This window comes from Podarcis tiliguerta (genome assembly GCF_965153285.1).
Source record: "Podarcis tiliguerta genome assembly, chromosome: 2".
Taxonomy (NCBI): Eukaryota; Metazoa; Chordata; class Lepidosauria; order Squamata; family Lacertidae; genus Podarcis; species Podarcis tiliguerta.
The window spans coordinates 48,295,798-48,323,471 of NC_139535.1; the positions used below are offsets into that span (position 1 = coordinate 48,295,798).

A 27,674-nucleotide genomic window follows, 5' to 3' on the forward strand; every position below is an offset into this window, starting at 1 on the left:
ACGCAGATCCAGCATCCAATTCCCACACTAGCCAGCTAGATGCTTATGTGAAGCTCGCAAGCAGGATCTGAATGCAATAGTCCTCATTTGCCATTCCCAGCTACTAGTGTACAGAGAATTCATCTGACAGTAGATACCACCTCTGTGTGCCGCAGTATGTTGTAGCTGCTCATGCGCAATACTGTGAACCTAAATACCTCCTTGTATCATTCTTACACACTTTAAAAATAAGTGTATAATGTGTCTCTAATTTTATTGAAAATTTGGGAAACACTATTAATCTGCAGAGTAACCACTGTGGTGTTCTTCATATGTTGTGGGACTACAACTTCCGCCTTTATTTCTTACTGTTGGAAATGCTGACTGGGGCTAATGGGAGTTGGAGTTCAAAAGTATCTGGAGCACCACATGTTGTCTACTTGTAGATCAGTCTTCTCGGCCTGTAGCTTTTGTACCCTCTTAGCATCTTGCTTCTAGTTTCATAGTTGAGACATGGAAAGATGCAGCTGTTGCTTGGCTGACAGACCAGGTGCCATTTGGCTCCTTCCTTCCCTGAACTGTTTGCATTTATACTGGTCGTCAAAACATCAGCTATGTGACTAAGAAATTGAGCCCTCAGTTTGCTTGTCTGAGACTTCATTCCCCATCCTTTTTGTGTCATGTCTTTTAATTTGCATACCTGCAGGCAGGGACAGACTCCCCCCACCTTTTAAATTTTAAAATGTAGGTGCTTCATAACTGATGATTAATAATATTTCACCCTTGCTTCAGGTTAAAATAGTGATGATTACAAAATGCTAACAGCAAGGGAGAGCTGCTACCTTGTGAGCTTCCCTTGTGAGCTTCCCGGAGGCATCTCATTGGTAGTTGCTAGAGATGGAATGCTGTACTAGATTGACCTGTGCTCTGATCCAGATTGGCTTCCCAGGTAAATCACAAGGAAATATAATAATAATAAGAAGAATTATACCCCGCCCATCTGGCTGGGTTTCCTCAGCCACTCTGGGTGGCTCCCAATCGAATATTACAAACACAATACAGCACTAAACATTAAAAACTTCCCTAAACAGGGCTGCCTTCAGATGTCTTTTAAAAGTAGGATAGTTGCTTATTTCCTTGACATCTGATGGGAGGGCAATCCATAGGGCAGGCGCCGCTACTGAGAAGGCCCTCTGCCTGGTTGCCTGTAAGTGAGACACAGCAGCAGGCCACTGTCTCCTAAAAGGAAGAAAAGGAAGCATTTTTTCTGCTTATCCTCCTAAAAAATACACTAAATATGGGACACTAAATACTCTGAATTATGGGAAATAATTGTAGTGGTCTGTATAATGAGAAGGGAACCACTTTGGTGTTTTTCCTACATTGCTGGACTACTATTCCCTCCCCTGCCACCTTAAATACTGAATCCACTCCATGGGAATAGTGTATCCACTCAACATTTGCTGATATTGCAGTGTTCAGCACAGTGTGCCCTAGAGTATATACCAGTAAGTCAAATACTTTGTAGTCTCTTAAGAATGTACTTAAAGTTATGAGGTAATAGTTGTGAACCCTATATTTTGTACTTTTCTTTTTCTCTTTTTAAAATTCATTCTATTTCATATGTCTTACTGGATTGTTATTTTTTCATAAAGGCATGACATTTTTTCAAAAAATACTGTTGCCATGTGCAGTGTGAATTGGTCAATACCAAGTGATGCAGCACTACAAAAGATGGGTTATGGGCACAGGCAAAGGAGCTAGTCAAAGGTAGAGGAAAGGACTTCAGTTCACTCCACACTTTGTAGCAAACTTCCTGTGACCACATCTGACAAAACATGCTTTGACTGTAATGTATATATGCAAAATAGATTAGAAGCCCGTGGACCTTTCTGAGCATGATCTGTTCCTACTTGGTTTTTTAAAAATAAGGTGGCCTGAAGGCTTCCTGTCACTTTTTTCCTTAATAAAACCCAACTTTAGCTGTTTGGAGCAGCTAGAAGGTGTGGTGCTTGCCATGTTTACTGAAAAACAGCCCAGGAAGTGGCAGCACATTATAATATGCCACCACTTCCTGAGTAACTGTACTAAGAAAAATACGGCTGTTCCAATGCATCTATGACCTTTTCTCTGGAATGGAAGAGATTTAGGTAGGTAGGTCACTATTTCTATAATATCTCAATGTAAATGTATAGTCTGGTATAGCTAAAATGAACTTTGATATTAACTCTGAAGTACATCTATTGAAGTTGCCCCTATCGGATATCTTTTTGTTTTTGCAATTCAGAGCTTTAGAAAGCAATAAAAGAAAGGAAACTGAATATGTATTACATTGGAATGTTAATATATTATAAGTAATCTCTAAGAATACAAAACATCTGTTAAATGCTGAGCAACCTCTTGTTCAGAAATGGTATTGCTTCTCAAGTACTTCAGTGCAGTGTCAGAAACAGAATTTATTTAGAAAAACATAATAAAGCTTTTCCCCATGGGGGAGGGGCAAAATGAATAATAAATGTCACATTTTCAGTGCATGTTTTTACTGATAACTTTATTTAGATAATCTGCTTTATTTAGATAATCTGTTACATTTTAAAGTATATTGTACATTTATTTGTAAATGCTTAGATATATAGCTAACTAAACATTACATAGTTACAATCTAGCTGCTTATATAATTCAATCTATGTGTGTTGCTGACAAGCATCAGGTTTGCATAATTACTTGTCTGTTACAAAGTTATGTACAAAGAGGAAATGCTGGGTTGGTTCACATGTATAGTGGATGCTCAGGTTGCGAACGTGATCCATGCGAGAGACACGTTTGCAACCCGCAGCGCCGTGCCTGTGCACGCACAAAGCGTGATTTTGTGTTTCTGCGCATGCACGAGAGCCGAAACCCAGAAGTAACCCGTTCTGGTGCTTCCAGGTTCGGCGTGGTGCGCAACCCAAAAACGCTCAACCTGAAGTGTCTGTAACCCGAGGTATGACTGTAATGCTAAGTCTATGGCTTAGCACTTCGTGGGTGAGCCACCAGCAAACCCCAAAAAACCTCTTCCATTTGCAACAGATCCTGGTTCAAAACAAAAAAAAAAAGTTAATTGCTAAACAAGAAAATGTGAAACCATGGGTTATAAAGCTGCCTTACTTAACTGCTGTTTGTTTTTTAACCAGGATTCCTGGTTTGCACATTAAACTAAATTGAGATTATTGAAACTGAAAGGAAATTGACAGAAGTCCTTCCTCTTGGCTGTGCAAGAGGAGGAGATGGGAGCAAGGATGGCTTGCAAGCCCAAGGGCCCTCTGAGACTTGGTTACATAGTGTTAAACCATGGGAACCAGCCAGCAGAGTAAAAGAATTACCAGATGCTTCATAAAAAGACAACTCTGCTCTCATAATTGATCTGTATTGTCACTGAATTGAATGTAAACTAGTTCTGGTTTTGTATTTGTATGTTCACATTAAACATTTGAATGTTGGTGAACACTGGGGCAGATTACATCCTAGATCCAGTTTAAATGCACTAAGCACCCTATAGAAAACTTACACTAGAAGCACATTTCTAATAGCCTTCTTTTTTAACTGACTATTGTTGCAGTATTTTTTTCTGAGCATATATTTGAATAATAAAGTATTTATAAAGCAGCAAAATTTGAATTATGCCCAAACCTGTTGTAATTGTGGACTTTTAATTATTTGATTGTAGCTGGTTCTCATAATGGAATCCTAACATTTTCTTAAAGTCCCGTCCAGGTCCTTTTAGATCAGTATGACTTTTACACTGGCCTCCCTAGGATTGTGACCATGCTTTTAACTTGTACTATGTATGGCGTACCTAGGAAAAATAATATTCTCATTTGAGAATGTCGTTATTCCATAATGCAGACAGTAAGTTCAATGATATCTGTAGCTAGAAATATATCACACAAGCAAAGTTGATACTGTGTGTTTGTATATATAGTTGAAAGTTTCTAATTGGGTAGGTAAGATATTTAGAATCGTTTTCTGTTCCAACATTGTCTGGTTTGAAAATATGGGAAGTACTTTTTCATTGTAGGTTGAAATTTGATAAATAAATGCCGAAAAATATGCAGACCTGCTTCACAAGTCCCACAAATATTTTGCATTTTCAAAATGATTTTGTTTGCTTTTTTAAATGGGTATTTTCTCTATTTATAAGAAAATAAATTGTCACAATACTACTATACCTTATAACCTCTTAATATACATAAGGGTCAAAGTAATCATCATCCCTTTCCCTTTGATTATGATCATGATCTTGTTCTTCGTGATCTTCTGCTTCTTCATACTCTTCTGGTGTTAAATATCTTTGGAACACTGGCGTTCTCAGCTGTGTTTGCTGGTTGGCATCAATTTTTTGTTCACCATAATAAATACTGCGTATATGTGGAAAGCAGAAGAAGGCATATGTACTTATTGGAGTGGTGAGCTTGTTGTGTTCCACTCGTAAGTAGGTTAAGTGATTGAGGTTCAGTGGATCAATAGTAGGACACATTAAGGTAACATTGATTACTGTAAAAAGATAAAGCAATGTGTTAAAAAGGTGGAACTATTAATTCTGAAATGCTGATTTGCTATCATAGAAGCAAAAATGGTACTCAGTATAATCCAACCAAGGAATGCTTTAAAAGGAGCTGATTTTTTCCTTCTGTAGTCATTTATAAGATACTTTTACTGCTAAGAGTGGATTCTGAGACATTCATACATTATACAAGTCCCATTGATGTCAGTGATGTTTACCTCTGAGTAGAAATGTATAGAACTGTATGATTAGTTATGTCAGACTACCTGTAGTTAAGATGAAACCACTTCTTCACTTTAACAATATAAAGCTACAATTACATATCCACTTTCCTGGGAGTAAGCCCCGTTGAACTTGGTGGAACTTAATTTCTCAGTAGATATGTACAGAATTACACTGTAACCTCTTTGTTTAAGAAGTATAACATGATTCTGTGAGGCTTTTAATCTTATATATTGTAGGAATCTTTGCTTTCAAGCTTTTGTGACTCCCCACCCCCACCTGTGATTTAACTAAGAACTAACATTGTATAACTTGAGCTTGTAGTAATGAAAGAGATTGCACCATGGATATAAGAGTGCTATTATGAGACAGAATGCTAAGATGTTAAATGAAAGCAATTCATTTAACAGTGCTAGACCATGGTTGGTTGGTTGGTTGTAACATAGAGGTCAAAATGTACTTTAGATTTTCAACTATGGCTGGTGCAAACTATGGTTTTGCAGGGAGTCTGAGTTGAATCAATTTGGGAATATGAGAATCTTGGGAATAATGGGTATCTGTGCTAAGCAGGTGACGAAGCTTGTAGAACAATAAGGTATATGGACTGCTGCCCCCCCCCTCCCTTTCATTTTTCACACAATAGCATTTACCACCAGGGTTGGCTGAGTGGAGTCTTACCTTGCAATCATGACAACACACATGGCATGTTGCTTTCTTCATTACAACCCATGCAGAATAACTTTGAACAGATGCCATAAAGGATGTGAGGTTTGCAACTTGCTATGTGAGTGATGATAAAGTAATAATTTTGTTTTTTCCCCTGTGTCTTTGCTGCAGTACAGTATTGTCTCAAATGCATATTCAAACTTTCACATAAAATAAGATAAAATCAAATCTTTCTCACATATGCTGACAATAAGGTGCTATATTTCACTCTAGTTGCTAGACAATATTAGAACATCCATAAGACAATCTAATAATAATTAAAATTCTCAATGAATACTAAAAAAGCAGCTTTAAAAATAGCTTAGACAGCTGCTGGATACAGTCTGATCACAGATGTAGTATCCACAACTGGTGGATCCCTGCAGGTACCAATAGAGTCATTACCCCTGTCAATGTTGCAGAACGACATGGAAACAGTGCAAGAAATGGTAAGTCTGTGCAATCCTCCTATGTCCTCACCTGATCCTTCATCTATATGCCATTCAAGTTATTTCTACTTGAAACTGAACAAATACATTCTTTTAAAACAACAGAAGGAACATTGGTGAAATTCTTCTGGGGGAGCCTCAGCAATACCAGCAAAAAATACCTTTTTCTTGCTACTAATCTTTTTTACCTTGATGCAAGGCAACTCATACATGAAAAAATGTCCTATTTGGTACATACAGACCTCAACCTCAACACGTGCACCTTTAACAACTCTATAATCCACTGCAATGGCTGCAATTCTGGCTGAATATCTTAGGCCTATCAGAAGATGAGCTCCAGCTAGTGTATTGGATGAAGTATTTTATTAAAGACCCCTGCTTATATAGGACTATAGGTTCAGGAGAACTAAGCTATATGCTTGGTCTGATAGGGTTAGATAACCCAGTGATTACTAGCAAGCCTATCTCTTGCAAAGAACCAGATTTCTTTACTAATATTACTTCTGTCTTGTCATGATTTTTATTCACTTTTGTAAAGAACAAGCATATAGTAAGAGCAAATAATAATAATAATTTGACTTCAACTTTACCCACTCAAACTTTAGTTTTAATCAACTCAACCACAACTCAACCAAAGACAGAAACCAGGGCTGCTGGAAAGGCTGTGGTTTTCAGTTCATATTTTTTAAACCATTAAGTTTTCCAGTTTCTCATTTGTTTCCTTCTACGCATCTACCTTGGTCTTACACAACAGTCTGAGAGATCATGAGAAACTTGTATTGGTCTACATATATCCATTAATTTATTTATTTTACTTCAAATAGGAAATTTCTTCTTCTTCTTTGGCAATAACTCGTAGCTGAGTAAGATTGTTTTCCATGAACACGGTCTTAACCGTGAGTCCGTAAGTGACTGTGGAGGCCAATTCTGGACCACACGTTCTTCCACAGTGGGGACATAGGTTTCTGGGCAGGAGTTGATCATAGTGAGAGTTTAGAATATTTTAGAAGAATAGGGTAGATATTCCACCATTTATGCTCTAACTTCTCTGTCACCATGCATAGCTAACAGTATGAAGAATGGTTAAAAACTAATATTAACTTTACAGAGACTAGATAATTGAAAACAAAGGATTACATTACAGAAATAACTCTTTAAAATAGTAATTCAACCAACCTTCCATGTCATTGTCTTCTATGTACAAATGCTGCAGGGTTCTTGGAATGTAGAATACTTGCTTCAGTTTATTGTGCCCAAGATTGAGTTCCACAAGATTAGAAAGGTTAAAAGCATTATAAGGAACTTCATGCAGATTGTTGTGTGTCATTCTTATAGCAGTAAGCTTTGGAAGTTTCTGGAAATAATTATCTGGAATGAGAGAAATTGAGTTATTTTCAAGGGAAAGATGCATAAGTGAAAATGGTAGATCTGGAGGCATTGATTGAAGTCTGTTGCTGCAGAGGTTGATCTGCATTAGGTTTTTCATCTTTGAAAAATGTGTTTGTTTCAGTTGAGAATCTTCAAGGTGGTTATTGCAGAGGTCAAGCATAGTCATGTTTACTAAACCTTCTAGGTCTTTGCTGGGCAACCTGGAAATCTGATTGAAACCCAGGAGCAATCGTTCTAAGCTTCTAGGTAGAGGGGATGGAATTTCTTCCAGCAGATTGTGTTCTAAATGGAGTTGTACTAGATTTGAAAGTTTGCCAAAGACACCTATGTCAATCATGTGAGACTTAATTTTGTTGTGGCTCAGGTTAATTTCTTTCAGGGCAGTAGCATTAACAAAGGATTCCACAGGCACAGCTTCAATGTTGTTATTCTGTAGATAGAGTTGCTGGACGTGACTCGGAATTCTCGGTATAGTCTGAAGTTTACGATTATCACAGTACATTGTTAGTGGGAAAGTTGGTGGGCAAAAGCATTCTTTGGCACACTGAGCAGGTGTGCTGGGATAAGGAATGACGTATTCTATGCTAGGAGTATGATGAAAAATGGATGGATATTCATTATCCATTTCATTATCATAGTCATCCTCATAGTCATATTGGCAGAACACTGGGACTCCAAAGAGGAGAGTGATAGTTAACAGTTGACTCAGGATTCCCATATTCAAGTTCTGATCTGATATCCTGTGGAAACAAAACAAAACAAAACAAAATGTATTAATAAGACTGTTGTGTAATTGGCAAAATGTTGTCATTTTTTAATATTGTTTTGTCTGAGAATTAACCATTGTACGGTTTTGAGACTAAAACATACTTTAGGCTTGGGGCTAAAATACTGTGTATGGTTTGAATCAGAACATTTCTTGGTAAATTATTATATAATAGTTGAAATGTTTTTCAACTACTTTTAGCTAAATATGAAAGAGATCTGCTACCTCTTAACTAGCAACTATTTTCAAGTCTTCCAGATAATTCAGAGCTCAACTGCAAACCTAAGAACTGTTGATGATAATACATGAACTCTTCACAACAAAAATAAATGAATCAAAATGTACTCAAAAGTGTATTAATTTGACATTTTAATTGCCTGTTCTTGCGGATCACACCATTGCTTGTGTTGGCCACTTTCTTTCAGGTACCTTGCCACTGCAGTATGAGGAGAAGATTTGTTGACATAAAATGTTTGTTATTTCCCTTCCTAAACATTTTTGTTGGCACAATAAGTATTTGGTTGTTGGTATCCTGACATATACATTAAATACATTACTTTAGTATGTAAGTGTATGAGACTAGAGGTTTGTAAGTCATGTTTTGTGTTGAGGAAGTTCATAGTTAAGGTTATATTCTGAAACTTTTTTCTTTTGCCACCCAGTTTTTAAATAATTTTTTTGTTTTTAACCTTTCAAAATTCAATAGCATACTGCACATCTATTTAAACTGTAAAACATATACTGTACAACTACTGAACAGATGAAAGAGTAAGCTAAATAATAGGGGAGAAATACATTACTACAAGTTATATTTTGTGGTGTCCAGTGGAAAGGAAAGGAAAGGAAGTTGCGGCAAAAGATCCTTTAAGGAAACTTTGTGACTTGCTGGCAGTATAAACACAGTTGATGTAACCCAGCTATATGACAGGTCTTCTGAAAAGATGCCATATAAAAATTATTTACTGCCTCAGAAATTTAATGTAGTTTGGTTCTAAGAGAAATATACAGGCATAACTGTCAAATGGCATTTATTTCCACGTGTTTCTCAACAGCTCAAGCACTAAAGTGATGGCAAGGAAAGGAATATTCATAGTTTAGCTTCTGTGGTGGAAGGGAAAGTTGTGGGTTTGGATTAAAATTTCACTCCAGCTATGGAGACAGAAGTAGTAGGTTGAGGATTAGAAGACGATTTGGAAGAGATCCCAGGAACTAGGGAAGCTTAGGTCAGAGAGTTCAGAGGCAGTGCTGGGAAGCAGGGGGTCAGAATATATACTAAAGTTTCTTGCTGCTCACCCACTGCTTAATCTGAGAGAGGCATCTGTGGAAAGAGTGGATAAAGGAAACAGAGGTCCAGGGAAATATTTATATTTTCTTGGGTTCCTTTACTACCCGTTTATCAATGCCCAAAGTACATAGCTATAAAATGTAATTATGAACATGCACAATTGTTAGAATACACAGAGTGAAGAGGAAAACTGGCAAATGAAACTATGGGAATGTGGGGGAAATTAACAGAATGCTTAAGTTAGAAAAGTTGTGTGTTATTGATGGCTGAATGTCAGGGTGATTAAAGGAAGTAGATGAGATTAAGTAGTGGATGAAAAGGAGGAAGTGGTTGAAGAAGGGCCTCAGGCCCTTGGATGATCCAAGGGTCTGGATTGGTTCAGATGGGGAGAGATGGTCCTTGATGTAGGACCATCCTGAGCCCTTTAAGGCCATGTAGGATGTCCTGAGCCATTTAAGGCTTTCTAGGTCAAAACCTAGAGCTGTGAGAGCTGGACCATAGAGAAGGCTGATTGCCGAAGAATTGATGCTTTTGAATTATGGTGCTGGAGGAGACTCTTGAGAGTCCCATGGACTGCAAGAAGATCAAACCTATCCATTCTTAAGGAAATCAGCCCTGAGTGCTCACTGGAAGGACAGATCATGAAGCTGAGGCTCCAATACTTTGGCCACCTCATGAGATGAGAAGACTCCCTGGAAAAGACCCTGATGTTGGGAAAGATGGAGGGCACAAGGAGAAGGGGACGACAGAGGACGAGATGGTTGAACAGTGTTCTTGAAGCTACCAGCATGAGTTTGACCAAACTGCGGGAGGCACTGGAAGACAGGAGTGCCTGGCGTGCTCTGGTCCATGGGGTCACGAAGAGTCGGAAACGACTAAACAACAACAACAGGTCAAAACCAGCACTTTGAATTGGGCATGGAAACTAATTGGTAGCCAGTGCAGTCAGGCCAGGATTGGTGTAATATGCTCAAACTATCTTGCCCCAGTGAGAAACCTGACTGCCAAATTCTGCACCAGCTGAAGTTTCTGAACCATCTTCAGAGGCAACCCTATGTATAATGCATTGCTATAATCTAACCTGAAAGTTACTTTAACTAGAGCATAGACAACATGAGTTAGGATATCCCTATCCAGATAGCAGTGTATCTGGGCCACCAGCCAAAGCTAATGGAAAGCACCTCTGTGTCCTCTATAAGAGGTCCAGAAGGTGGCAACATGAGAACAGGTTTTTTCTGCAGTGGAATTCCCATATGTGGAATGTTCTCCCCGGGGTGGCTTGCTTGGCCCCTTCATTAAAATCTTTAGGTGCCAAGTGAAAGTGTTTCTCTTTAACCAGGTGTTCAGCTGATCAATATTCTATGGCTTTATAAAACTGTTGGGGGCGGTTATTGGTTTGTTTTTGTTTTATTGTGTACTTAATTTTTCTCATTTTGTATTTGTATGAGCCACCCTGGGATCTTCGGATTAAGGTTGGTTTACAAATAATATCAGTAATATCAAAACCTGCCAGGAAATCAACGATAAGCGATAGGCCATAGTCCTCCTGTTTCTCTCCTGATAAAGATGATTACTCGTGTAACAGAGGCTGCCTCAGTGCCATACTCAGGTCTGAAGCTAGAATGAAATAATAGAATCATAGAACCATAGTTGTAAGGGACCCAAGCGTCATCTAGTCCAGCCCCCTTTCCATGCAGGAATCTCAGCTAAAGAATTCATGACTGATGGCTTAAAAACCTCCAAGGAAGGAGATTCTACCACCTCTCATGGGAGTCTGTTCCACTGCCAAACAGCTATTACTGTCAGAAAGTTTTTCCAAATGTTTAGTCAGAATCTCCTTTTATGTAACTTGAAGCCGTTGCCTCGAGTCCTACCCAGAGCAGGAAAAAACAAGCATGCTCCATCTTCCATGTGACAGCCCTTAAGATATTTGAAGATGGCTATCATATCTCCTCTCAGTTTCCTCTTTTCCAGACTAAACATGCCCAGTTCCTTCAAGTGTTCCTCATTAGGCTTAGTTTCCAGACCCTGGTCATCTTGGTTGCCCTCCTCTGCACACGTTTCATCTTGTCAACATCCTTATTAAATTGTGCCCAGAACTGGACACAGTATTCTAGCGTGGTCTAAGGCAGAATAGAGTGGTGCTATTACTTCCCTTGATCTGGACCCTATACTTCTGTTGATGCATCCTAGAATAGCATTAGCTTTTTTTGCTGCTGCATCACACTGTTGACTCATGTTAAGGTTGTGGTCCACCAAGACCCCTAGATCGTTTTCACATGTACTGCTAGTAAGACAGGTCCCCCCCCCCCCGTCCTATATTTGTGCGTCTGGTTCTTACTGCCTAAGTTCCGTAATCTGTTAAGGTCATTTGGAATTCTGATTCCGTCTTCTGTGGCATTAGCTACCCTTCCCAGTTTGGTGCCACTGGCAAATTTGATGAGCATCCCATCAATTCCTTCTTCCAAGTCATTTATAAAGACATTGAACAACAATGGGCCCGGGACAAAACCCTGCGGCACCCCACTTGTCTCTTTTTTCCAGGATGGTGAGGAATCATTAATGAGTACTCTTTGGGTTCGGTCAGTCAAGGAGCTACAAATCCTCCTGACAGTTACCTTGTTTAACCCACGTTACACCAAAATAAACTGCTTCCTCCAAGCACGTCTGAAGCTGACTATACATGACCATCTCAGTCATCTTGCCCATGAACAGGACATTTACATGAGATGCAGAGAAGTGTTTGGATCCTAACCAAGGGAAATCTTACCCTATCAATAATATTACCTGTAGCTTTAACATTTAGTATATGATTCATGTTTTTAGTTTGCATCAGTTGATGTACCAGTAATCTGCTCTTTTTATCACTGACTTCCCACAATGTTGGTCAGCAAAATTCTTAAGAGAAATCATTTCTTCAGGATGTGGAAAGAGTTAAATGTGGTTTTTAGTTTTCTTAAGTATCTCCAGAGATCAAGAGTAGGTCTCGCACAGGACATTAGGGCAGCAGTCCTAAACCCACTTAGCTGGGTGTAAATCCATTTGATTCAACTTTTGAGTAATCACGTATAGGATTATGTTGTAAATCTATTCTCTTATGGTTTTCTTCTTTCTATAGCTGGGCCTGTCCCATAAAGTCTGATGTACAGCCACTGCTGAATTGATGTCCCTGACACTAGAAATTTCATGTCTTGCTACTAATACTAAAAGTATCTAATACTCAGTTTCCAGTTAATTCAAAAGGAGACATTACACAAAAATAAAATGGACCAAGAAACAGGAATATGATCTGATATTGCAATAGGACCAGAATTATGAAATATGTTTAGCTATTCTAATTCAGAATATATTTAAAGTCTAGCTGAGAAGTGTTTATGAGTTAAAAATATAAAACTATAAAACTACAATACTGTGCAGTTAGTTGTTTTCACTGGCAAATACCACAAAGCATGCTTTTTGTCTAAATATCAATAATGCATGCAAAACTACTAGTAGTTCCCTCTCAACATTAAAAGATAAGATATTAAATCAATTTAAAGACAATATTGGGACCATAGCTATATTTATTTTACTGTATTCTATCTTCAAAGTAAATGTCTACTGTACAAGCTCAAATGCTAAAAATGAAAAAAAAAAATCCTAATTCAGCTGTTGAGGTGACTTGAGAAAATTGATATCCTAATCTAAATAATCTGTATTATTATTTATTTATAAAGAAGCTCTCTAGATTTCTATAACATTTACTAGGGCTCTGATCTTACAACTTTCTGTGATACCATTATTAGTGAAATCCTTCCAAGCATATTAAACAACATTTTCGTAGTATAGTCACACAACACTCTGCCTTCCATTCTTCATACAAATCCAATATACCACAGCTCCCGAGGGACACTTCTTTAAGGCTGTATTCTCTTTTCTCCTTAGCAACTTTCCCCTTTGTCTTTTCCACTTCACTTTAAACACCTTCCCTTACAAAAATGAAGATAATGAGGTCAAAAGCTTACTTTTTGTGTGCAAAAAGAAGACGATACTTCTTTCTTCTCAAGCTTTGGTACTATAGTGGCTGTTCACCTACATTCTCCCTTGTTTCAAGTCCAGCTTCCTCATATCTCATCTTTTCCTTATCTAGATTTGGCCGTACAATATTAGCTTTTAAATGTTGACATATATTTCCCAGTTCTCATGCTTCCTAATTTGCTATTCAATTCTTCTGATGTTGAATTCATTTTTGTTAATGAACTGATTCTATTAGCGTGTGAAAAACAACTGAAAGTTGTGTCACGTTGATTGAATAGGTCAAAAGTATTATTTACTTCAATCAACTTACTCTTACTCCTAAATAAAAGACTAATAACTTGATCCTCACATAAGTGGCAGTAATGAAGACAAGGGCATGCAACATTGCAACTGAAACAGCATCTGGGGTGCTAGTCTAGTAAAACATAGCCAGTGTGGTGTATTGGTTAAGAGTGTTGGACTATGACCAGGGAGACCAGGCTTAAATCCCTATTCAGCCATGAAGCTCACTGGATCAACTTGGGTCGGTCATTATCTCTCAGCCTAACTTATCTCACAGAGTTGTTGTGAGGATAAAATGGGGAGCGGAAAAACATGTACACCACCTTGACTTCCTTGGAGGAAAAGGTTTTATATAACTGTAAAAAAGAAATAATTAAAACAGCTCCACTCAGCATGCCTTTCCAACCCACCAAGATGAAGTAAAATGCTGGCACACCATTTTCCCAGCACTGATAGAATGGAGTTGCTTTGATAGTTATAAGAGGCATCAACCTCACCACTACCTGAACTACCTTCTTGTTTCCCAAAAACATTGATCCTCCCCCACAGCAAAACTGACATCACCATTTCTCCAGAGCAGGGGAAATATTTCAGCAAAGTAGACTGGCAAAAGATGGAATGTAGGGTGTGTGTTTTTTTGGGGGGGGGGTAGTGAAACATAAAATCAGACTATTAACTGTTTATTGGGGATTATGCAATATTACATAATTTTCCAGTTGCCAGAGTTCTGTTTTCTCTTATATCTATGCAACATGGTCAAGAACATTTTAAGAGATCACCAAATGTTAATTCCTGAATTTAGTGACTAATCAGAGTAATTTATTTATATTTATACATAAATATGTCTAACCGTATACATTTGAGCAAAAGGTTTTATGTATCACTGAGTATCACTGGATGCTTCCAATGATAAAACTACATGACAAATATAATTAGATGAAATGACACTGGATATACGCCAAATGTATATAATCAATGAGCATGATAATTGGTTAATAAGGTTGTATAATAATCTGAAGCACGTTACCAGTAAGAAGATAGAAGTATTTAAAACAAAAAAATTCCTACCTCTAAATTGTTTTGTAGTTTTCAGCCAATGAATATGCAGCAAGCTTTAGAAAGTGTCAGATGGTGCTTCCCTTAAAATCCATAGTCACCATATAAGAAGTATCTAGTTCAGAATATGAGTACTTGATGAAATGTAATTTACTGCAAAAATCCTCCGGAGACGCTTAAAATGCTGCTTGTTGCACAAAATAGTTTATTCAAATAAGAGTATACTTTTACCCTAGTGAAATTATGTGGCTTTAGCCTGCTTTCTCTAATGTTTGGTTTGAGGTGTGGCAGGAATTTCCTTCACTTGAAGGGGTGGCTCAAGATTATTTTTAGCATGATCCATCCAACTCTGTTTGTTTTATTGTCAGTGCCAATTCTTGTGTCCGTTCAGTTTGTTTACTGCCTGAAAGTCCAGTTAAGTATATTACCATTCTCTCCTTTTAAGGACACTTACTGTTAAATTATATCAACATATTTACATTGCTAACTATTTGACATTCTTGTTATAAGCTAAATCTTACAGCTAGTGCAAGCATGAACATCACTTGATTCCTTCTGATTTGTGATTCCTGAATAGTCTATGACTCACATCTGGATTTATTGATTGCTCCATTGTAACACACTGTCATAATCTACCACCACATCAAGCTAAATGCATTTCAGCAATTCATTTCATTGGATTATAATCCTTGCTGAAATAAATTAGTCACAACTCACTTTTTATATTGATTTCAGTGGGACCTAAATGTAGCTAACATCTTCTGGATATACAAATGGTTCAAAGCTTGTTTAACACTGTGATCCTATACATGTCATTACTGTGGTACCTCGGGTTACATACACTTCAGGTTACAGACTCCGCTAACCCAGAAATATTACCTCGGCTTAAGAACTTTGCTTCAGGATGAGAACAGAAATTGTGCAGCGGTGGTGCGGTGGCAGCAGGAGACCCCATTAGCTAAAGTGGTTCTTCAGGTTAAGAACAGACCTCCAGAACGAATTAAGTTCTTAACCCGAGGTACCACTGTACTACCCACCTTATAAAGTCTGTTTGAGTGCTGGTGACATTTTCTGCTTTTAACTGTCCCTCTTCTCCTTTATTGAAGAAGGTGGTTAACATCTGTTTGCAATTTAATTCTAAAGCACTCTTCCCCAATGATTACAACCCCCTATCATCTTGGTATGGCAGTGGCCAGGAATGATGGAACTTAGTCAAACATTTGGGGACCCAAGTTTGAGAAATGATGCTTGAGAGTTTCCCAGATAATGTAGACTTCTCTATTTCTTACCACTTGTTAATCTTTCAGATTGGTCAGAGATTCTTTTGTTAGCTTGAGTGGACCTTCTTTACTTGAAGGCAAAACACAAAAATACAACCCTATTGTTAAACATCTCAGCAGAATTCAGTACAATTGACATGGGGTTAATGGCACAACTCTTTATTGGAACAACCCTGTTAGGTAGAAATGGAACTACAGAGTACCGGTAAATGCTGCATACTCACAAGATTTCCAGAAATCTTCATGTGCTCTCCTAATCTTCCTAGTCTTCCTAGTCTATTTATGTCACAAATTAAAGCTGCAGTCATAGGCCCACTTACTTGGGAGTAAGATCCATTGCACTCATTGGGACTTTACTTCTAAGTAGACATGTATAGGATCACTCTGTTAAACATGCTTTGAACAATAACAGTGCATCCAGAAGATGTTACTCACATTTAGGTCCCACTCCCTGCTGTCGCCTTCTCTGACAACAAACTTTTGTCTATCTAGCTGCTTATGTTTGCTCATACTAAGCAACCTGCCAGCACTGGAGAGAAAAAGACTGAAACTGATCCAGACAAACACAACAAGAAGCAGCTAATGATCTTTCTGGCATAGACTGTATTAATTACTGTTCAAACTGGAAAGGATGTAACTTATCACAGCAGGCTCTTGGCAGTTTTAACTCTGGGTGGACAGTCCAACATGACCAGGACTGAATAGCCTGCTAGTCACCTGAAAGAGCTCCTCTGGATGACACTGAGCAGATGGAACAACTTCTTACAGTGGAAGAAAAACATGGTATACAAATGTAATAAATAAATAACATTACGACAAACTCGATCAAAATATAATAAAAACCAGTAAAAGTAACAACACCAAATAAAGTTTTATTTTGAAAAAGGTCGTTTGAAACTCTATGTTTGGGCTATTTTTGAAAGCTCACTAAAAAGTAGACAGATGGTCCTTTCTGGGAAGCATATTCCAAATTGGAACTTGCCTGGAAAAGTTGACCAGAAGAAATAAGTGAAATATTATTATTAACACTATTATAATTTATTACTGACCCTTCACCCTAACATTAAATTACCACCCTGTGAATACCTGGATTCTTGCCTCTCAAACCCTCCCTATGACACAATCAATTAGGCTGGTTCATACCTGGAGCCTAATGGATCCAACTGGCTTGCACAATTCTACAGGGGAAATTCTATTATGAAAATGTTTTCACAGCAACCCCTAAATTCCATACCCTCCTGTACAAAAGTATGTATAACTGAAATAGTTTCATATTCTTGGTGTCTCTATTCCTGCATCCATTTCCCTCCCCTTACTATGTAATCTTCTCTGTTTTATGTATGGATTGCAAATCTCTTGAGACAGGAACACAGCCTTACATTTAAAAAAGTTGTGCATATAGTTTGAGCTATATAAAATAAGGATTATTCATGTTAATGGTTATCCTGTGGATAGTATAAATGAATTATGAAAGACAAGGCTAACCTCAGGAATAGACATGGTAGTTCCTAGACATCCATATCTACTTTGCCATCAGGACATCACTAAAGAGTGCAGATGGTGAAAACCCCATGTTCTATATGGCCAAACAAAACACAGAGCCTATTTGAAGACCTAAAACACTGTTTTTCTTCTAATGAGCTCAAGGTGGTATACATGGTTCTTCTCATTTCACCCTCACAGCAACCTTGTGAGGTAGGTTAGGCTAAGAGATGGTGACTAGCTCAAGGTCACTTAGCGAGTAATGTGTGGTTTAAGTTGGTTTGATAACCTACTTGAATTATAAAACAGCAATTTTTAAAATGCATCAATAAAAAAATTGAATTGTCTGCTGGGATTGCCCCATGAGTGATATTTGCCACTCAAGCCTAATGCTGTACTGAGTATTCAGTGACACTGTCTGGGGCTGGACCAACTCTGCTCTCCTAGCTTCATATAGCCAGCAAATACCAGGTCAGCCATTTCATTCACAATCAAATAATGTAAGATGGTTCCTGGCTTGCATTTATGTGCCACAGATATTTAACAGTAGATTAAGATATGCAGTAGTTGAATTTTTGAATTTTAAGACAGAAGTATTAAAATGTGTTGGAGCGACATATTTCCTGCCCGGCAGATGGGTGGGATGATGCACTCATAACTTTTCATTTTAAAAATCACTTTCACAATTTCCATATCTCGTGCTGTACTAGGTAGACCTGTGCCCTGTTCCAGCAGGGTTCTCCTTACATTTTTATCAATACAAGATTTACTATGTTGCCTGAATTATTTTTGGAAATTCAATAGTATGCTTTAAGACAGAAATATAGGATTGGATCCTAACACTCTGTGAGCAGATTTCCACTAACAGGGTGTTCCTATTGGTGGAAAGGCAGTATGTGACCCTCCCCTACCCCAGCAGCCATGTGTGTCCTAAAAAAGAATCTGCTTCATACGGCTGGAGCACTCCCTGAAGCATCCATCATAGGAGATGGCTCTGGGGGCTGCCAATGAAAACTGCTTCTCCTCTTCTGGCAGCAGGCACCTCCATTGTATCAAGAGTCACTTCTGTCAACAGAAGGAAGACTTCCATTAATGGAAAGGCAATTCACATAGTAAACAAAACACTTGTAGTTTACATAAGAACATCATGTTTCAGATATCTCTATCTGATCTTATTAGTTCAAATGCTGAAATAAAAAAGTAAGAGCAAAAGTTTGAAATTAGCAAATCTGTGATATGCCATTTTAGTAGGAGTTGGGGAAAGTCTTCAAAGCAACAAATGACAAGCTAGTGATATCAATTTGTCACAAAGTAGCCTTTATTTATTTATTTATTTATTTATTCAGTCATTTATAAACTTCTACATCAAAACAATAAATATATCAATATTTTGTAATAGTAAACCTCTTCTTGTGTTCAAACAGTGCATGCCCTACATAAATATCTCTCTGTGGGAAATGTTGGTGTCATCAATCATGTTTATATTTAAAAGAATTATTTGTTTATTTAACATTTCTGTCCTGCCCATCATTACAAAATGGGTCATAACTATAAAATTCATCAAATATAAGATTATGAAGCAAATAATTCATTACAATTTGTTAGGTGGCAAGGTCCTAAGCTGCTTAGGGCTTTTTACATCAAAGGCAGCACCTTCAATTGAGCTCTGTGATGAAAAGGCAGCCAGTGCAAGTATTTCAGGACCTGTGTTGTCTGAGATGGCTGTATGAGATCATATAACACCTTTGCAGCTACATTTTGTACTTGTTCCACTCTATGAACCATCTTCAAGGACAACCCTCATAAAATTCATTACAGTAGTCTAGCTGGGAAATTACAAGGATATGGATTTCTGTGGCCAGGCTATACCTGTCCAGGAGTGAATGCCTTTGTTCTGCAGCTGAAATAGTCATTTCATGCCACTGTAGCCACCTGGGCATTCACTGACAAGTTAGAATGAAGAAATACCCTCAGTCTACACATCTACTCCTTTGTGTGGAATGCATCCAGAATAGCCTGCTCCCAATAACTGCAAATCTCCAACACTTTTTTGTGTTGGAATTCAGTGTCAGTTTATTGGCTCTCATTCAGTCCACCGCTTCTAGGTATCAATTAAGTACCTGTACAGCTGCACCTGATTTCAATAGAAAAGGAAGAGAGTGCTGGGGGTGACCAACATACTGGGGAAGCCTCACTCCAAAAGTCCCTGAAAGGTTTCATATAGAGGTTAAATACCATAGGGAACAAAATGGATCCCTGCAGGGCCCCATGGCACAACTTCCAAGGAACTGAGGAGAGGTCCCCCACTGTTATTTTCTGGAACTAGTCCAATGGGTAGGAACTGTAGGGTGCTGCAAGAACTCTGTAGTGTCATGCCTTTAACTCCCAATCCATAAAGTCATTCTAGAAAGATACTATAGATTATGTTATCTAAAGCTGCTGAGAGAGCAAGAAAAATTAGCATATAGAAGTCATCAATCAGGGTGACAAAAGCTATTTCAGAATCTGAATCAGGAAACTGGGTAGAAATGATTCAAGATATAATCTTCCAAGGCTATGCATTCTTAGTGGATGCATGAAGGTAACATCTGCCTTCATGCTGATCAGTACGTGGAGATTGACCTTTTTATGAAACACATACATGGCTCCTGAATAGGATCAGTGGCTGTCATCTTGACTGTACTTTTCAGAGACACAGATAGCATGTCACTTGGACAATGATGTTATAAAAGGAATTTGATGAAAGCATGTATGAACCAGACTGCTATATGTCTTATTGTATATAAAAATTATTTTTAAAAAGATTTAAAGGCTACTCTGTTGGAGTGTGGTGGTTATTGAACACAATTAGCAGCAAGACCTATGTTTTGCTGGTATGCACACATTTAAATGAGAAAAAATTAAATTATTAATCCTTCTAGTTAACAAGGATTTAGTGGGCGGGGATATAATTGCTTGAAATAGATATTACTATTGGAAATGTGTGTCCATCACACTAAATGTTTAAAAACTAGAAATAATGCAGTTCAGCAGAATTAAACCGAGAAGCTATGCTTTATGAGTGTATACACTTCCCTTAGTTAGCTTGAGTTTTGAAAGAGACATTTCCCACACTCACTTGATGTGCTCAGTTTCAGAAACTACAAAGAAGGTATTACCATGTTTCATTGGAGCCTGATTGTGGAATAAAATAAGAACATTTCGCCTAGAATGCTTCCTAAGAATATTCTGTATTAACTTGGTGTCAAGTAAAAAGCAGGGAATGATAGCCTATCCTTATTTCCCAGAAACTATATAGTTAAAAACTCTTAAGTCACATTTGTACTGATACATTCGTATTTTGTAAACAAACTGCAGCAAGTCTGGCTCCTGGCAGCACATGTAGCTCAGCTAATTTTTATTGAATATTTTTCCAGATTTATGCTGGCCAACTACTTACTTCAAATTGAATATCTAGTGTTTCCAGCTTTGTCAGTTTAGAAGTTTGTTGATTTTTTAGTGGTTCTACATAATAATCTTTTAAAATTGACATTTTATGTGCACTGTTGTGTGATTGAACAAGTAAGGTAACTGTTACAAGCTTCTTCCCAGATTGTCTGAGACACTGGAATGTGATACGTGGCATTTGGAGCTGAAGCCAGTTGTTCACTTACTGCAAAACTTTCCCATATGTTTCTTGTTAGCAGCTTTGTTCTGAAACCTCGAGTCTTCCCAGAAACAAATAGAAAGCAGATTCTTAAGTTTTACTGAACACAAAAAGTATTCTCAGTCTCTTTCAACTGAGTAACCATATTTCTTAAGAGTGTATACAGTAATAGTTTTAAAAGAGAAGAGATTAAAAACTCTTATTGAATTATATGCTTCTTTTGCACTTGCATTTTTCTGGTGACTTTTATTAGCTAGGAAAATAATACTCAACAAATTGTTTAAAAACTGAACAGCAGCTATCAATGTTTGCATTAATTAGAAAAGCAGGGGGAAATCAAAGAACAAGTTCTCATATTTTTTACATTTCTTACAGATTTACCTTGCAATCTTATAAATTTCTACTCAAAAGTAAATTCCATTGTGTTCAATAGGACACTGCATGGTATTGTATTCTTTATTGCTTTTATCTACTGTCCAATTGAGGGATGTGGGTAGCGTTGTGGGTTAAACCACAGAGCCTAGGACTTGCTGATCAGAAGGTTGGCGGTTCGAATCTCCACTACGGGGTGAGCTCCCGTTGTTCAGTCCCTGCTCCTGCCAACTTAGCAGTTCAAAAGCTCCAGCGGGAAGGTAAACGGCGTTTCCGTGTGCTGCTCTGGTTCGCCAAAAGCAGCTTAGTCATGCTGGCCACATGACCCGGAAGCTGTACGCCAGCTCCCTCGGCCATAAAGTGAGGTGAGCACTGCAACGACTGAGTTGGCCACGACTGGACCTAATGGTCAGGGGTCCCTTTACCCTTTACCTTTACTTCCCAATTAAACATGTTCTCTGGACAATTCACAAATTTAAAATGATACTGATACAATCACAACTAAAAACAATACAGAAAAACTATAGAAGCACAAAAGTCAGCAACATGAGAGCAATAAAACAATGAAAACAATGAAAACCAGCAGTAAAATTAACATTTGATATGAGAGCAACTACTGAATATGTTCTTTCCTAACTGCCTCAACTCATTAGGAAGAAGAACTATGAGAATGGCCTGTAGTGAAGATTTTTAAGGTCCGGGGAGGTATATATGAAAGGAGCCAATTCTTCTGGTATTCTGTCTCCAAGCCATTTAGGGTTTTAATGGTTAACAACAGCATTTCAATTGGGCCTAGAAATAGATTGGAAACCAGTGCAGATAACCAAGCACTGACATCATGTGCTGATATCTACCCGTTCCTATTAATAATCTTGTCTTTGGGGGGGGGGGTTAACTGAAATTTCTTTTCCAGAGCATTTTCAAAGGCAGCCCACTGATTACTCATTGTAGTAATCTACCTGGGAGTTTACTAGAGCACTGATAACTTTGCAACACGTTTATTTATCCACCAAACCTGATACAAGGCACTCTCTGTCACCATGGCTACCTGTGCTGCAAGTGAAAAAGCTAAAAGCTAAGAGAACCACCAAACTACAAACCTGCTCTTTCAGGGAAGTGTAAGCCCATTCAAAACTATTTAATTTGAGAACCATTTATTGAGCAGTTGAATCACCCATGAACAGTACCTTCGTCTTCTCTAGATTTAAGTTTGACGCATCTCAGCCACACCCCAGATTACTTTTCTCTGCTTTTGTGTAGACATTGAATAGTAGGGGGAAAGCTGTAATATTCCAGCACCACCTTCATGAAATGTAGTAGAAGTGGAACCACTGTAACATGATAGTGTCCCTAAAAATCTGGCATGCTATATACTGTGCTACTGCTGATCTTCTCCAATAAATAGCTAATTTACTTGTGAAAAAATATAAACCACCAATTGATGTTGTTGTTCAAGTTAGGCTTGTGTTCCAGGTACATTTCAGCAGTATCCTTCGGTGGTATGCAGTAGCATCCTTTGTGTACTAGCATGTGATTTTTGGTTTACGATGGTAGAAATGTTAGATGTGTATCTTTTTCATACTTCTCATGTTGGCCAGATCCTTCCTGATCTCTACCCATACTTTGAAAACCTCAAAGAAATTGCTGGTGCTGGGTATGGTTTGTTTTACTCCTCTTCGAAGAATAAGAAGGTCCTTGACTCATTTTCTCCATTCTTATTGTGGGAGGATGAGCTGTGCTTTTCATTTTGACCTATATTAGCAGTTTTATCATTTTGTATACAATTTACAAAGATCCGTATAGTTAAAGCCATGGTTTTCCCAGTAGTGATGTGTGGAAGTGAGAGCTGGACCATAAAGAAGGCTGATCGCCGAAGAATTGACGCTTTTGAATTATGGTGCTGGAGGAGACTCTTGAGAGTCCCATGGACTGCAAGAAGATCAAACGTATCCATTCTTCAGGAAATCAGCCCTGAGTGCTCACTGGAAGGACAGATCGTGAAGCTGAGGCTCCAATACTTTGACCACCTCATGAGAAGAAAAGACTCCCTGGAAAAGACCCTGATGTTGGGAAAGATTGAGGGCACAAGGAGAAGGGGGCGACAGAGGACGAGATGGTTGAACGGTGTTCTTGAAGCTACAAACATGTTTGTAGCTTCGAGAACACCGTTCAACCATCTCGTCCTCTGTCGTCCCCTTCTCCTTGTGCCCAAACTGCGGGAGGCAGTGGAAGACAGGAGTGCCTGGCGTGCTCTGGTCCATGGGGTCAAGAAGAGTCAGACACGACTAAACAACAACAACATACAATTTACAGTGCATTCATAAGTTCTCAATAAAAATTACTTGCAGAATTTCTCTTGGCATAATATGTAATCATTGATTCTTTGTGGGTGGTAGAAATCCCGCCAATAACCCTAGTTTACAATAAACGTAATATGGCATTTAAGATTATTTTACATTAAGATTATTTTACATTAGGAATAGGTAGATTTATCACTAAACCAAGAGAAGATAGCCAAAAAGAAAAATATAAGTCCTTGATGATGCTGGAAATAACTGCAGCAGACTAGTGGAGATATTCTCTGGCCTTCTCTACATTGAAGAAATAATGTTGGCATTTTTTTCTTTCATCTTACAACAAATGTGTTATTATTCGGAGAAGGACAGCTTCTCTTTCTGTATCTTCATTTGGGTTTTATTTTGTGGGGAAGAGCACTAACCCTAATCATTGTCTTTCCTAATCATCTAATCTGCATGTGGCTAAACAAGAAGCCAGGACAGCCAGTGGGATCTCAGTGCCACGATCCCACTGGCTGCCCTGGCTTATGGGATAGCCGCGGCAGCCTCTCCCGGCAAGGGGAGCCTTCATCCCCTGCCCGGGAGAGGCTGTGGGCGGCTAAGGCTCCCCCAAGAGGCAGCCCTTCTCCCTCCTTGGGGAAAAGCCCCGAAGTGCTGCGCACACGCTCCACGCGGCTCTTTAAAGGGAGCGCTGAGCAGAGCTTCCCGCCTGCATTTGCTCCGTAAGACGCACACACATTTCCCCTTACTTTTTAGGAGGGGAAAAGTGCATCTTATAGAGCGAAAAAGACGGTATGTGTCAGGTGTTTAGATAATGTCTTAGCTTGTGCCTATCTATGTTTCTTAGAGCTCTGCTTTGAACTCCTGAACTGTGTAATGTGTAACCTGATGTACATTTAAGCCATTTAGTGATTTTTGGAATAAAGTAGTCAGGTATAATTGAGCCAGGGTCTTCACACTGTGCCCATGTGTGGGAGCCAGGTCAGTTGGTTCAGGATGAGCTTGCTTGTTTATTGGCAAGTATGAACTGATGGGAGTGTGTTGCATGAGTCCTCCTAGAAATGCACTGTCTTCCGGTTATTTCTGAGGCTCATTCGAAGCAAACCCCACTGTCTCCAGTGGGATTTACTCCCTAGTAAATGTGTTTAGGTACTGGATTAACTATGGATAAAGCACATTTCTGTAGAAGTTACTTAATCATCAATCTTTAGCTAATGCTATATAGAATAATATAATGTATTATTCATTTAAAATGAAGCTGTAGGATACACAGAAGGAGAGCTACTTCATGTGGACCAGTATCCTCTCTATAGTGTGAAAGTTTATTCTAATACAGTGGTACCTCTAGTTATGTACTTAATTCGTTCCGGAGGTCCATTCTTAACCTGAAACTGTTCTTAACTTGAAGTACCACTTTAGCTAATGGGGCCTCCTGCTGCTGCCGCGCCGCCGGAGCACGATTTCTGTTCTCATCCTGAAGCAAAGTTCTTAACCCGAGGTACTATTTCTGGGTTAGTGGAGTCTGTAACTTGAAGCATATGTAACCTGAAGCATATGTAACCCGAGGTACCACTGTATATCAAACTGCTTTGTAAAAGTATCCTTCATTTTTCAGAAACTTGTTTATTTGCATTCCATTCCCCCCCTTTTTTTTATAAGTCCTTGATATAGTGGGATTAGACTGCCATCCTATGGTCTGACTGAGTTTTCTATTTTTGCAGTAAGCAGAAGAGCAAAAGAAGATAAAAATACATCATAATTCATACCTGAGGGACTAGTTAAATTGTATTTTAACTTACGTTTATTAAATGTGAAAAAGTAATAAAAGACATTAAATACATTAAAATAATTCAGAGATAAAAGCATATTAATTAAACATTTATACTGATTAGCGCATAAGTATTAAGGATCAGTTTTTGACTTAAACAAATTCTGAATGCATTTTATATGACAATACAAACATCTTACAATAATATATTTCATGGCACTTGGGAGCAAAAGTATAGATTGTCAGGAATGATACCAATAAAAGTTGAGTAGCCATATGTACTTTACCATTGTTATATTCCTGAAAGATTAATCGCTACATGTTTTTCATTACTCTTTAGACATATGTTTGAGCATCTCTGGATTTCAGAATGGACCTGATAAACTATGTTGACATAGCACCTCCATAGTGCTATAGGGATAGGGCCAAACTCAGTGATAGAACCCATGCTTTGTATGGAGAACTGTCCAAATTTAATCGCTGGGCTTGAAAAAAATTGTATGAAACACCGGAGAGTTGCCGTTGCTCAAGGTAGACTTGGATTGTAAAGCTTTGCGGCTCAGCAGACCAGATCTTTATCCCTTTGCTCGCCCCCACCCTTTGTGGGCCAACTTCGATGGGTGGGCAGCACCTGTCAATCATCAATGATCCCAGGTAATTGACACCAGTCAGAGTTGACCTGTGAAGTTGGGAAGAGATAATTTAAAGGGCTTGCTCAACCCTGTGTGCAGTGCTTCACAAACACCCAACAGTCAGTTGGTTGTTGAGGTTTCGGAAAGTAGTGTGCAAAGTACTTTGCAAGTTCTGTGTTCAACACTTCTAAGCACCTGACAATCAGCTGGTTGTTGGTGCTTGGAAAGTGTTGCACAAGGGGCTTTGTAGGCACTGCTAATTGGCAGTGCTTGCAAAGCCTCTTTCTGCCAAACCCAACCTGACATGTATAGCATAGGTGTAGGAGAGGTGGGCATGGATTGCCTGAAACAGCCTTATGGGCTCCCCTCCTGGATTCCAGTGGGATTGGACTGACTTTTTGCCACAGTTTTGGGGGGAAAGATTGAAGAGGATACAAGGGAAGGTCCTAGTGGGGGGATTCCTCTCCATCCTATCTCCTTGTCTGTTTCCCTGCCCATTACTCAGACGTGTGGGCTCTATTCTGTCTCTGGAGTAAACAGGGTCTGACTTGGACACTCTGCTTATGAGATCAACTTGTCTCCAGAGCTACCCGAGTCCACCTCTGGTTCAGTCCCTAAAGAGGAATCACCCATCTGATCTGATCTGGATAAATTGCTGATGCCTCCTCCATCACCTAGGTCACGGAGACACCAGCTCAGACATAAGTAGATAGGTCAGGCCCAACCTTCCTGACGCAGTGTCCATTTGCTTGCCTAGTCTAAGAAACAGGCCCACTTGCTCCCTAAGTTGTACCACCCCATTTCCATATAATGGGATATCAGGGGGCATGTCGCTTGCTGGATCTGCATCTTAGCTTGCCTAGCCCATAGCTGTCAACTTTTCCCTTTTCTTGCAAAGAATCCTATTAGGAATAAGGGAATTTCCCTTTAAAAAAGGGAAACGTTGACAGCTGTGGCCTAGCCATGTGTTGTACATTTGAACTTTACTTTGCTTATGTACTGTACCAATTTAAGTATTAAAGGTTCTGGTAGAAATCATAATCTTGGTTCATGTTCTTCATCCAGGGCAAGTTTCCCACAGTATCAGAAGTTATTGCTAAGCCAATGAGATATTATATATGAACCACAGGTATATCTGAGGTTTGTTTGAGCTGGAGGTGTCAGGAGGACACCAGTCTATTGCAGGTGCAAGAGGCTTGCGGACAAGGGACAAAAGTACCAGGTTCTCTCCAGGGAAGGATGGGAAAGACTCTGAAACCTTGGATAACTGCTGCAAGTCAGCGTAGACAATGATGAGGTAGATGGAGCATTTCCATGCAGTCTGGCTTCCATCATGGTGTTCTGTTGCACCAGAAGCAGTTTTGTCATGCTGGCCACATGACCCAGAAAGCTGTCTGTGGATGAATGCCAGCTCCCTCAGCCTGAAAGTGAGATGAGCGCCGCTTTTACCTTTTTTACCTAGGTGGAACAGTGATCTGATTTGATATAAGACAGCTTGCTGTGC

At 38.8% G+C, this 27,674-nt stretch overlaps 2 protein-coding genes across 12 annotated transcripts in view; one reads left to right on the forward strand and one right to left on the reverse strand.

Annotated features, from left to right (window-relative positions):
• The window catches only part of CENPP (centromere protein P), a 148,659-nt gene that overhangs the window by 28,016 nt on the left and 92,969 nt on the right, over positions 1-27,674 (forward strand). The window lies entirely within an intron of this gene.
• On the reverse strand, positions 2,509-16,735 carry OMD (osteomodulin). 9 transcript variants are annotated; one of them, XM_083429212.1, is made up of 4 exons: positions 16,294-16,431; positions 7,075-8,027; positions 4,188-4,512; positions 2,509-3,814 (listed from the first exon to the last, which is right to left on the reverse strand). In XM_083429212.1, exons 1-3 carry the CDS (start codon positions 16,317-16,319, stop codon positions 4,199-4,201), a joined length of 1,293 nt encoding a protein of 430 aa, XP_083285338.1. In that variant the 5' UTR covers positions 16,320-16,431; the 3' UTR covers positions 2,509-3,814; positions 4,188-4,198. The 9 variants fall into 9 exon arrangements, with proteins under 9 accessions (XP_083285338.1, XP_083285339.1, XP_083285341.1 ...); XM_083429213.1 differs by having other exon boundaries at positions 2,509-4,512; positions 16,409-16,735; XM_083429215.1 differs by having other exon boundaries at positions 2,509-4,512; positions 14,706-16,733.

Excerpts from the sequence above, each read along its gene's own strand:
- OMD (XM_083429212.1), bottom strand. The coding sequence starts at position 16,319 with ATGAGTGCAATGGATCTTACTCCCAA. Across the intron at positions 8,028-16,293 it reads GCAATGGATCTTACTCCCAA|GATATCAGATCAGAACTTGA; the intron begins GTAAGTGGGCCT and ends TTGTTTCCACAG. Across the intron at positions 4,513-7,074 it reads AGAAGACAATGACATGGAAG|TAATCAATGTTACCTTAATG; the intron begins GTTGGTTGAATT and ends ATCTTTTTACAG.